Genomic DNA, 12,919 nt, shown 5'->3' on the forward strand with positions numbered 1-12,919 from the left:
AACTTACTTAATGTTGATTCAGCGTCATTGGGGGGGGGGGGGGCTGGAAATCTTAGAAAATGCTTAAAGCTCAGAGATCAAGACTAAACTGGATAGGAAGAATAAAAACCTGTCTAAGATACATGACTGATATAACCGGACTGGATCTGCTCTCTTTGGTGGAGTTGGGAGGGGGGTGGTAATTTTGAAAATTGAGGTATTTGAAACTTACAAAAGGATGACCAGATCTTAATAAAATTTGATATTTAGAAGGATCTTGTGCTTTAAAGCTCTAATTCTAAATTCCGACCAGATCCCATGACATTGGGGGGAGTTAGAGGGGGAAACTGGAATTCTTGGGAAAGGTAAAATTGGGGTATTTTTATCTTACGAATAGGTGATCGGATCTTAATGAAATTTGATATTTAGAAGGAATTTGTGTCTCAAAGCTCCCATTTCAAATCCCAACCAGATCTTTTGAAACTGGGGGGAGTTGGAGGGGAAAATCTTGGAAAACACTTGGAGTGGAGGAATCGGGATGAAGCTTGGTGGATAGAATAAGCAAATGTCCTTGACACGTGATTGACGTGACCGTACTGGACTCACTCTCTTTGGGGGAGTTGGGGGGAGAGGTTCAGTGATTTGGCGAGTTTGATGCTTCTGGAGGTGCTAGGACGATAAAAATTGGTAGGCGTGTCAGGGAGCTGCACAAATTGACTTGATAAAGTCGTTTTCCCAGATTCGACCATCTGGGGGGCTAAAGGGAGAGGAAAAATTAGAAAAAATTAGGTATTTATAACTTACGAGTGGATGATCGGATCTTAATGAATTTTGATATTTAGAAGGACAGCGTGACTCAGAGTTCTTATTTTAAATCTTGACCGGCATTAAGCCTCTGATTTCCCTTTAAATTAATCTATTGATTCTTAAAATTTTGTTAGAGCTCATACCGTATGAGCTCTTGGCTCTTAGCTCTTCTTGCCTCGTCAAAAGTGCCATATGAGCTCTTAGCTCTTGTTTTCTTCTTTTCTTGTTTTGAAAACCTTGGCCTTTTTCAACCTATGGTCAATAATTGTTTTTGTGTTTAAATCAAATCTCATCCAAACCTCGCACATTTTTTTAAAATTAGGTGTTACTGATTATCTTCTAAAATTTAGTCTTTGATCTAATCTAATTACCACAGTACAACATGAATCCATTCGTATGCGCTCCTGCACCCTACGGTCATAAAAAATTCTAACTCTAAAAAAAAAAATCGGATATGAGATGCAGAGCGTAAATTTTTGTAAATAAAAATCTCAGCGACAATATACAAAAAATACCTAAAAGTGTTGAAGCTAATATACACTTCAGTCATTTTAGCCAAAAATTAATAAACAAAAGTTCTTTTTGAAACTTTTAAAGACACTTTTCCCTCCAAATCTATAGCTAAGCACAATAATTAACTTTTTTTTCTTTCCTACTACCCAGAAAAACAATAATGTTTTAAGCTTGGAAAAGAGAACAGGCCATTGGGATTTTCTATGATGAATCCTAGTGGGATTTTCTATGATGCTATAAAACAACGTTTAAACAATATATATATATATATATATATATATATATATATATATATATATATATATAAATAGCACAAAACCGTATAAAATCACATACATAACCAAACCCAAATAACCGAATAGCATGCCTAAAATCACATAAAACCATATAAAATCGTAGAAAAGCTGAAAAATCACACACCCAAAATCACATAAAACCGTACAAAACCAAAATCACATACATAACCATGCCCAAATAACCAAATAACATACCCAAAATCACATAAAACCGTATAAAACTGTTGAAAAGCTGAAAAATAACACTCCCACAAAACCGTATAAGACCAAAGTCACATGCATAACCATACCCAAATAACCGAATAACTTACCTAAAATCACATAAAACCGTATAAAATTGTAGAAAAGCTGAAAAATAACGCACCCAAAATCACATAAAACCGTACAAAACCAAAATCACATACATAACCATGCCCAAATAACCAAATAACATGCCCAAAAATCGCATAAAATCGTAGAAGAGCTGAAAAATAACGTACCCAAAATCGAATAAAACCGTATGGAACCAAAATCACATACATAACCATACCCAAATAACCAAATAACATACCCAAAATCGCATAAAACCGTAGAAAACCGTAAAAAGCAGAAAAATAACATACCTAAAATTCCATAGAACTGTATAAAACCAAAATATCATATATAACCATGCCCAAATAACCAAATAACATACCCAAAATCTCATAAGATTGTAAAAAACCATAGAAGAGCTGAAACATCACATACCCAAAATCGCATAAAACCGTATAAAAGCAAATTACATATATAACCATACCCAAACAACAGAATATTATACCCAAAATCACATAAAACCGTAGAGGAGCATAAAAATAACATATCCAAAATCGCATAATACCCTATAAAGCCGTAGGAAAGCAGACAAATAACATGCCCAAAACCGCACAGGGAATATAAACCTCAAGATAGCAAAACGGATCATGATTTTAAATTATAAGCAACTTACGGATCCATATATGTATATAAAGTAAGCATACAATACACCAGGCAATAAATGTAAAATATTTATTATAAAACCTTATGCACAAACTACCATTATAGTTCCAAAATCTGATTATGGTTTTAATCCACCATGATTAACTCCAATAATTTCAATGCGCGCAAATACGTACATTGTTAACAGATCAACTTACTCGATCTCTGGGAGCTGGAGACCCCAAGGAAATCGACTTAGAAAATCTGCTTAGTGCTGATGTTTTTGCATATTAGTCAGCTTATAAGTTTATATATTTGTTTCAGTTAAAGTTTTGTATTTTGTTCCTTTTTTTGTTTGTTATGTTTGAGCTGTGTTACATTTATGTTTTTTCTCTTTTCAGTTTGCGTAAGCATCTTATATTTTGCGTTCTACTTAAGCTTTTGCTAATATAATGGTAATCTATGTTTTTTTCTTATTCGGCTATTCTTTATTTATTTATTTTCCACTAATTTGATCTCTCTGTAGATTTTGTTATGGTTTAATATTGTTCTTGTTATTCTCTATACTACAATTTCCTTTAAGCATACAATTATGCTTAATTTATATAATTTATATTTTATATATTTATATGATATATATATATACATATATATATATATATATATATATATATATATATATATATATATATATATATATATATATATATATATATATATATATATATATATATACATATATATATATATATATATATATATATATATATATATATATATATATATATATATATATATATATATATATATATATATATATATATATATATATATAAGTGGCTGTTTTCAGTATTTAGAGCCCTTATCCCTGGGACTGCACTGATTATGCTGTCCCCGAGGGGTTGAATTTGTTGTATAACAAACCGTCTTTCGAATTAACGTAGCATAAAGGTTTGCCATGGTAATTCTTTCTTTTGCTCTACACTAATTATATATATATATATATATATATATATATATTAATGCTTTTTTCTTGAATTTCTTGAATTTAATTTCTTGAATTAACATCTATTGTTTGATTTTATTTATATTTAGTTACCATTTCACCGCTGCTTTGAAAAGGGCTTAATTTTATTTTAGTGGCGTTTTTACGGTTTTGTTTTTATGGCACTTGATATTTACCAAGTGACATATAGCGATCGCAATTTCTGTCGAGCTGTCTGTCTGTCGGTCCCGGTCTTGTTAGTTCGGGCACTTCCAGATAAGCTAGGACGATGAAAGTTGGCAGGCGTATCAGGGACCAGACCAGATCAAATTAAAAGAGTTGCTTTCCCGATTCGACCATCTGGGGGGGTGGGAAGACGGTTAATTTGGAAAAATTAGAAAAAATGAGGTCTTTTTAACTTACGAACAGGTTATCATTTCCTAATGAAATTTGATATTTAGAAGGATCTCGTGTCTCAGAGTTCTTATCTTAAATTCCGACCGAATACGCTCTCTTTGGGGTAGTTGGGGGGATTTTCAGGGCTTTAGCGAGTTCGAGGCTTTTGGACATGCTAGGACGATGAAAATTGGTAGGCAAGTCATTGACCTGCACAGATTAACTTGATAACAGTCGTTTCCCCGATTTAACAATCTGGGGGGGCTGGAGGGAGGGGAAATCGTGAAAAATGAGGTATTTCTATCTCACAAATGGGTGACTGGATCTCAATGAAACTTGATATATAGAAAGATGTCGTGTCTCAGATGCTCCATTTTCAATTTGGATCGGATCCAGGGACATTGGGGGCTGGAGGGGTTAAACGGAAATCTTGGAAACTGGAAAGTTTGGAAAACGCTTAGAGTGGAGAGACCAGGATGAAACTTGATGGGAAGAATAAGCACCAGTTCTAGATACGCTATTAACATAACCGGACCAATTCCGATCTCTTTAAGGGAGATGGGATGATTTTTAGGACTTTGGCGAGTTGAAGAATAACCACAAGCTCTAGATGCGTGATTGACATAGCCAGATCGGGTCCGCTCTATTTGGGGGAGTTAAGGGGTCAAAGTTAAGTCAAGTCCAAGTCCTTTTAAGCTAAGTCCTTTTTTAAGATAAGTCCAGTGCTTTTGCAAGATCGGTGCTTCTGTACGTGCTAGGACCAGAAAATTGTTAGGAGTTTCAGGGACCTGCACAAATTGACTTGATAACAGTCATTTTCCCGGACTCGACCATCTGGGAGGCTGAAGGCCCTTGGCTCTCCCGACATCGTCACAAGCGCCATATGAACTCTTGGTTCTTGTTATTTATTTTAGAGGTTGTGTTTTTAAGGTCCCTTTTTTCATTTTTACACTTAGGACGGTCGAGAAGTGGTCCCGGCTGAAATATTTGCACTTTCATTTTCAGTGGCTCTAAATATCCTCTTTTCTTCTTCTTTTCGAGTGTTTTTTTCCTATATCTTTCCATGCTTAGCCAGTGTGGTTTCTTTCCACTGGCTAAGCCAGCTTAGCCGGTGGAAATTATTTACAGGGAAAGAAAATAAGCCAAAATAAAATCCCGATTATAATATTTTTCTACAGAATTAGTTTTAAGAAATTCTTTTACTCCTCACATAATCTTTAAAAGATGACTAATTTCGACTTTTAACTTAAAAAAAAAACCTAATTTTGAGTTTACTTATCTAGCCCCTTTGTGGAAATTCATCCAGGGAATAGCAAGGTTTTTTTATTTCTCAACTAAGAAAATGCTTTCAAAAAAGCAAAGGGCTTGTTTTGTGAATTTTTATTTTGTTGTTTCATTTGTTTATTTCATTTTCTTATTTACAGTTTTATTTTATGATATTTTCTTTTCTCAAAATGTTTCATAAGAAAAAAATTAACATGACTTAATTTTAGAAAAAAAATAAGTAATTAACTTGCAAACAAATTTTTGTATAAAAATGGGAATTATACAAGTTGTATCAAATAAGATAAGGCTGAAAAAAGTAAACGAAAATAAAAAAAATAAAATAAAGAAATGGCGGAATCTGCTATTGTGATCAACTGACATAAATTTTTGTGAAAGGAAGGAACAAAGGGCTTTTGAAACTTTTAACTTTTAGTCAAGACTTGCTCAAATTTAAAGCTGGGATGTTTTACTTTTATGGGAGCAGGGTTTTTATGGGAAATGCTTGGCATAAATTGATTCTCAGACGGATTTTCTAGGTTATGCTAGGTATTTTTTCTACTTCCAGATTTAATGAAACTGCCAAATTCAACAGATTAATTTTCATAGAACTCTATATGCCAAATCGTCATACACATAGGAGTTAATTTAAGACAAAATAAAAAAAACTGTGAAAAACAGATAAATTCTGAGTAGTATCCGAAATAACTGTAAATATTATAAGTTTTTTGCAATTCCAGGGCAAGCGACAGAGATCTGTTTCTGTCTATGTGCCCTTGTCAAAATAATGTATAAGTTAAATGACATGCAAAAAAAATTAAGTTTTAGACAATTACAAAAATAATATGAATTCTCAAGCCACTATTTCCTCTATTTTCTCTTTATTTTGTCAAGCACTGAAGAGTTCTTTACAGCAATTTCACTTAGAGGTGAATTCTCCTTTTATACCCCCCCTGTGCAGAGGTGTATGCCTGTATACTAATAGTGAATTAAACAAACTGTAAATATAAACATCTCTGTATTTTCATCCTTATGTACAGGCTGCTATCATAAAGAAACAGAGAACTTTATCAAAAAAACATAATAATGTGACTCAAAAACATTTCGTTAATTTTGATGGGTTAAAATTTCTCACAGTAGAGTCATTTTGTAAGAATTAAACTCTTTTTATTTCCTTCGTTGTTTATTTCTGGCTTAAGATCTCAAACAGGAAGTATTAGGTTTAAGGTGGGTTATAGTAGGGTCTTTGTTCTTGAGTATTAGGTGACACTATTTGTCTCGTGTTAAATTAATTTATATTCTTTCAAGTCATAAAATTTAGTATTTCAAAACGGTTTAGTAAATACCAAAAGCGTTTGAGATTACCCTCATTTGAGAGAATTAACTAAAATTTTGGCTCTTTATTTTTCTGCGGGGTTGCTTCGATCGAAAGGTCTTGAAAAAACAAAAAAAAAAGGTGGTCATCATTAATGTATTAATTTTAAGGAATATCCTATTTTATATATTCCCTCCTATGCTATTTATTGATTTATAATACCTATGTTCTATATCTTTATAGCCTGGACCTAAAACAGAAGCACAGCTTGCCACTGACCAAGAAAGAGCTTCCAAAGCTTTCAATAAATGGTTTGAAAAGTATAAGGTACTAACTTTTCAATTTTCTACTCACCTGCTACAATAGAACAGCTGCTACTACTAAGAACTTATTGTAGCACCAAGCCATCGAAGGCCAACACATAAGCACGCTCTCCTCCTCCAACCCAATCTGTTCAAATGTTACTCCTTTAATCCCTCCCCCATGAAGTTCCAACTTCCTTTAAATCTATTCTTATAATTTTTTGCCACCCCATCTGAAGTAAAGTTGCCACTTGTAGCACTTAAGTGCCATATAAGCACTATTTCATTATGTGTAGCACTGTGGTACGTGCTCAGGGCTACTACATGTACCACAAGAGAACTATTCTAGTACCATTACTGTCAATTTCTCAACTGCAGCAACGACAATTTATGTGTAGCACGCAAATTTGGGTAATTATAGCAATTTAGGAACTGAACGTGGTGGCAACCTTAATCTGAAGACGTCCTGCTTTTCGTAGGTCCGATGAGTAGCTAAAAAACACAATTTATGAAAAACCTATTATCTCTAAAACACATCCTATCCACTTTAAGCTTTTTTCATTATAACCCTAAAAAGAGGGATTCAGTCACCTTTTTGTACTGCTTTTTGTTTGAATAATACCATTGATTGTTGCGTCACAACGCCTGATGCTGTTATGCTGAAAGTATGCAACCACAGCTTCGAATCAAGAAAATTGAGTTTTAAAATGTCAACTGTAAGAGGGTGCTTGCATTCAGGAATCATATATGTCTGGTGGCACGTGCCAAGAGCGGTGAAAGTGTGCCAGACGTGATGGAATTGAGCGACTCACATGGTGCTCTGAGATCAGTAAAAAAGATTTAGTTTTCAATTTTGTACAAAAAAAAATCAATTTCTTTGTTTTGAAATTATGTTGTTTTTTGTTTAAAAAAAAATATCAAGGCCGCTTTCTTTAGCAAGTAGGAGCTATCTACTGAGACATCAAAAGAACACATAATTTCTGCCATATTCTTACAATACTAATTAGTAAGGGTGACAACCCTGTTTATTTTCATTTAGTTATGGTGAGGTTAATAAACTAATATCAGATTTGTAACTTTGAGATTGGGTTGTCAGCAAGCCTTTGGTTATTTTCCAGTCATTTAAGATGTTGCATGGTTATTCACTATTTTTATTTAAAAACGCAATTTTATAAAAACAAAAAACAAAAAATAAAGTTGTTCTCAATTTATTTTGATTGTTTATGTTATTATGACTGCAAAAATGGTTTTAAAATTATTGTTTGATATCAATGTCCTGTTTTCGTACTTAGTTATCCATGTATACATAAGTCATAGGAATTCAAACGTAGGAATTATTCTTTTGAGGGAAGGAGTAATTCTATCAAAACATTTAGTTATATTAATTCATTAAATTAATATTTATCTTTAAGCTGTGTTTTCGGTAAATGAGTGTAATTTATCATCTCTTGGTAATTGCACAGCATAAAGATTGATTTTTTTTTTTTTTTACTTTTGACTTTTTTTTCTTGATCCTCAAAAATTACTGGATTGAAAAAAATATTTTTAAATTTAAAATGATAAAGTGACTACTGTGTATCCTCTATGTCTACATTCTAGAAAATTGTAGAAAACCCTATTCACATTATTATATTTTCACATTATTCAATTATATATTACATTATTAATAGAATATTAAAATATTTAAGTATTTCAAGTGCTTTTGTACCTGTTAATACAGAATATAAATTGGATGTACTATGGTTCTTGAAATCCTTTATTTTTAGTTTACTTTAAACTATATGAATCTGAACATACTCTCGAACATCTGTTCGAACTTTGCTATTTGGCTGTCTCAATCAACTAACTACCTGAGCATTGTACCAAGACTTATTAAAAACGCAAGTACGCCTGACAAGACCTGAACAACGTACATGCATGGGTTCTGTTATGACTTTTCAGATGTATATGCATAGTAAAGTATCAGTTATCCCTGAGTGTGTTATGCAGTCGTTGAGTTATCCTTGTTCAAACAGCTCGTAGTAATGGATTGTAAGTAAGGAGCGACCGGGCTCAATAGTAACCAAAATTCTAAAAGACGGAATTTTGATACCAGTGAACATATAAAAAGAAATGAATTTATATGCTGATTTTAAATATATAAGATTTATCAAGTTTAGTCTTACCCATCAAAGGTTACGAGTCTGAGAAAATGAGCCTGATTTTCAAAAAGGGAGCAAACAGCCCCTACCCTAGAGGGTTTCAAGCTCTTATCTACAAAAATGTGGAATTTTGTACTTTTTGCCAGAAGAAAGATCACAGCTGCGGGTTTTTATTTTCCAGGGGCGATTGTATCAACCCTAGAACATCATGAGATGGTTCATTCTAACGAGAATTAAAAGTTCTAATGCCGTTTTTAAGCGACCAAAAAATTGGAGGGCAACTAGGCCCCCTCCTACGCCCCATTTGTCCCAATATGGTCCAATCAAAATTATGTGATCGCTATTTTGTTCATCATAGTTGAAAGGCCTATTATTTATGTCTTTGAACATAAAATGACCCCCCATCCACAGCCTCTGGGGAAAGGTCTTTAAGTTATAAAACTTGCCCATTGTTGACGTAAAGTGTTTGTTATCGGAAAGTATGTATAAATTTTTCCTGTGGGGAGTGAAGGATGAATTTTTTGCTTAGGGGACTGTGCACGGGGAGAATATTCCATGGATAGTGAATTTTCCAGGGAATGAACTTTTCAGGGGAAATTATATATATATATATATATATATATATATATATATATATATATATATATATATATATATATATATATATATATATATATATATATATATCAAATCCAAATCTTAATTTGTTCAGTTCTTCCTTATACATACGATTTATGGTTGATGTTTAATGAAGCATTTCCCGGGTTTCCTCACAAAGCTGATCAATGACTGATGCTTGATATCCAATCTCCTTTTTGGCAAAAGCTTCTGAGAAAGCTTTTATTTGGGGGAAGTCATAGGCAATGAAAATAGAAAATTAAAAAGACAGAAATCTCAAAAATGTTATCCGAGGGGTCACCAACTTTAAAAAGCGGTTCAGTCTGTTTTGCTTGCCATGCCTGAAGGAAGTTCGCCTCATATGACTAGGTATTCACATGTACATATGCTCTAAGGTGTATACATGGTGCTGAAACTCGGGTGACCGTTTGGCATCAGAATGGGTTTAGTAATGCCAGTGACAATACGAGCCACCGATAAGTGACAAGACTGAAAACAACCACTAGCGCCTCTGCCTTAGGTTCCCATTAAGTGTTTGTTTCTTTGATAATTCCCAGGAAATCCACCTAGGATTTTCAAATTCGTCTTCAAAATTTGCCTAAAACTTACCACCTCCGGTTAGAGATTAGCTGTTGGGAAACTGTTTTTGCTGTCAGACTTCAAACCAAAACTCATCCACATATTAATTTTACAATTTCTGTGATAATTCCCAGGAAATTTATTCAAGATTTTTGGACTTGCCTGGGAAATTTACATAAGAATTTATCACCTCTTGTCAAAGCTTATTTCTAGAGAAGGAAATTTAGATAGAATTTTTAAATTTATCTGGGAAATTTGCCTATAATTTACCACCTCCTGTCAAAGCTTACTTCTAGAGAAACTTTATTCTGCTTGTCAGAGTTCAAATTTTAATCCATCAACTTACTGAGAACTGTCTGAGACAGTTCCCAAGAAATTTATCTGGGATTTTAGATTCCCTTGGAAAATTTACTTAATATTTACTGCCCACTGTCAGAGCTTATCTCTAGAGAAATTTGTCTCTACTTCTTGGAGTCAAAACCTATATTATTCCGCTTATTAATTTACTGTTTCTACAATAGTTCCCAGGAAATTTACCTAAGACTTTTGAATTTACCTTGGAAATTTGTCCATAATTTACCACTTCCTGTCTGAGCTAACCCTTAGAGAAACTTTTTTCTGCTTGTCAGAGCTTACATCTAGAGAAACTTTTTTTTGGTTTCTCAGAGTCAAAGCTTAGATTATACCGCGTATTAAATTTCCTGCTTATACAATTGTTCACAGGAGCTTTTCACAGGACTTTCAAATTTAACTTGGAAATATGCCTAAATTTACCGCCTCTTGTCAGTGCTTACCTCTAGAGAAACTTTTTTCGGTTTCTCAGAGTCAAAGCTTAGATTATACTGCGTATTAAATTTCCTGTTTATACAATTGTTCACAGGAGCTTTCCACAGGACTTTCAAATTTAACTGGGGAATTTGCCTAAATTTACCGCCTCCTGTCAGTTCTTACCTCTAGAGAAGCTTTTTTCAGTTTCTCAGAGTCAAAGCTTAGATTATACCATGTATTAAATTTTCTGTTTATACAATTGTTCACAGGTGCTTTCCACAGGACTTTCAAATTTAACTGGGAAATTTGCCTAAATTTACTGCCTCCTGTCAGTGCTTACCTCTAGAGAAACTTTTTTCGGTTTCTCAGAGTCAAAGCTTAGATTATACCATGTATTAAATTTCCTGTTTTTACAATTGTTCACGGGTGCTTTCCGCAGGACTTTCAAATTTAACTGGGAAATTTGTCTAAATTTACTGCCTCCTGTCAGTGCTTACCTCTAGAGAAACTTTTTTCGGTTTCTCAGAGTCAAAGCTTAGATTATACCATGTATTAAATTTCCTGTTTATACAATTGTTCACAGGTGCTTCCCACAGGACTTTCAAATTTAACTGGGAAATTTGCCTAAATTTACTGCCTCCTGTCAGTGCTTACCTCTAGAGAAACTTTTTTCGGTTTCTCAGAGTCAAAGCTTAGATTATACCATGTATTAAATTTCCTGTTTATACAATTGTTCGAAGGTGCTTTCCACAGGACTTTCAAATTTAACTGGGAAATTTGCCTAAATTTACCTCCTCCTGTCAGTGCTTACCTCTAGAGAAACTTTTTTCGGTTTCTCTGAGTCAAAGCTTAGATTATACCATGTATTAAATTTCCTGTTTATACAATTGTTCACAGGTGCTTTCCACAGGACTTTCAAATTTAACTGGGAAATTTGCCTAAATTTACTGCCTCCTGTCAATGCTTACCTCTAGAGAAACTTTTTTCGGTTTCTCAGAGTCAAAGCTTAGATTATACCATGTATTAAATTTCCTGTTTATACAATTGTTCACAGGTGCTTTCCACAGGACTTTCAAATTTAACTGGGGAATTTGCCTAAATTTACCGCCTCCTGTCAGTTCTTACCTCTAGAGAAGCTTTTTTCAGTTTCTCAGAGTCAAAGCTTAGATTATACCGCGTATTAAATTTCCTGTTTATACAATTGTTCACAGGAGCTTTCCACAGGACTTTTAAATTTAACTGGGAAATTTGCCTAAATTTACCACCTCCTATCAGAGCTTACATCAAGAGAAACTTTTTTCTACTTGTCAGAGTTCAAAGATTCATCCACTTATTAAATTTATTGCTTCTGTTATAATTCTCAGGAAATATGTGAACTATCTGCTCTAGTTATATTTTAAATTATATTCAGCATAAATCTTATTTCACTTATTGAATGTCTAAACACTAACGGTAATTTGGTAATTTTGTTAACTCACGTTTCAAAATTTCAATATTTTAATAAGTGAATCCATGAGAATATTTTGATGGTAAGATTAGAACGTGATAGGTTTTTGCTTAACCACACAATTCCGGGAGATTTAATCTTAAGTGTTTAACGTTTTCTTAATTTGAATTTTTGTCTAAATAGCTGGAGTCTTCATAATAGGGATCATCAGAACTTACAGGAGAGAAAGTAGAAATATAAATGGAAAAAAATTAGACAGGGAAGACAAACGGCTGAATAGCGAAAAAAAAAAGAACGGAAGTCCAAAAATTGTGATTTTTTCTTCCTCAGAGCCTCTTAATTGCTCTATAATCAGACACGTACGTTGGAGGGTATCGGTATTTTACCCCCACCACCACCAGAAATATTAATTTTATCGACCTCCTTGCAAATTACCGTTTTAAGATGTTTTTGAATTTTTGAATCCCCTTCCCCCATATTCTCACAAAAAAGCTCAAAATGTGTCTGTCTTTATTGACCAACTTAGAGAAACCAATTAAAGCTCGTTTTTATGGAGTGGAGGATGCTTAGAAATAAT

At 33.4% G+C, this 12,919-nt stretch overlaps 2 protein-coding genes across 9 annotated transcripts in view; both read left to right on the forward strand.

Annotated features, from left to right (window-relative positions):
• The window catches only part of LOC136026520 (annexin A7-like), a 322,593-nt gene that overhangs the window by 218,100 nt on the left and 91,574 nt on the right, over positions 1-12,919 (forward strand). The window lies entirely within an intron of this gene.
• The window catches only part of LOC136026516 (uncharacterized), a 59,660-nt gene that overhangs the window by 38,012 nt on the left and 8,729 nt on the right, over positions 1-12,919 (forward strand). For all 8 annotated transcript variants that reach the window (XM_065703151.1, XM_065703153.1, XM_065703152.1 and 5 more), the window contains 2 exons: positions 2,930-2,983; positions 6,731-6,814. In XM_065703151.1, the coding sequence (XP_065559223.1) occupies positions 2,981-2,983; positions 6,731-6,814 (87 nt within the window). In that variant the 5' untranslated portion in view covers positions 2,930-2,980. The remainder of the gene's footprint in view (positions 1-2,929; positions 2,984-6,730; positions 6,815-12,919) is intronic.

The sequence above is a fragment of the Artemia franciscana genome, chromosome 4, assembly GCF_032884065.1.
Source record: "Artemia franciscana chromosome 4, ASM3288406v1, whole genome shotgun sequence".
Lineage (NCBI taxonomy): Eukaryota > Metazoa > Arthropoda > Branchiopoda > Anostraca > Artemiidae > Artemia > Artemia franciscana.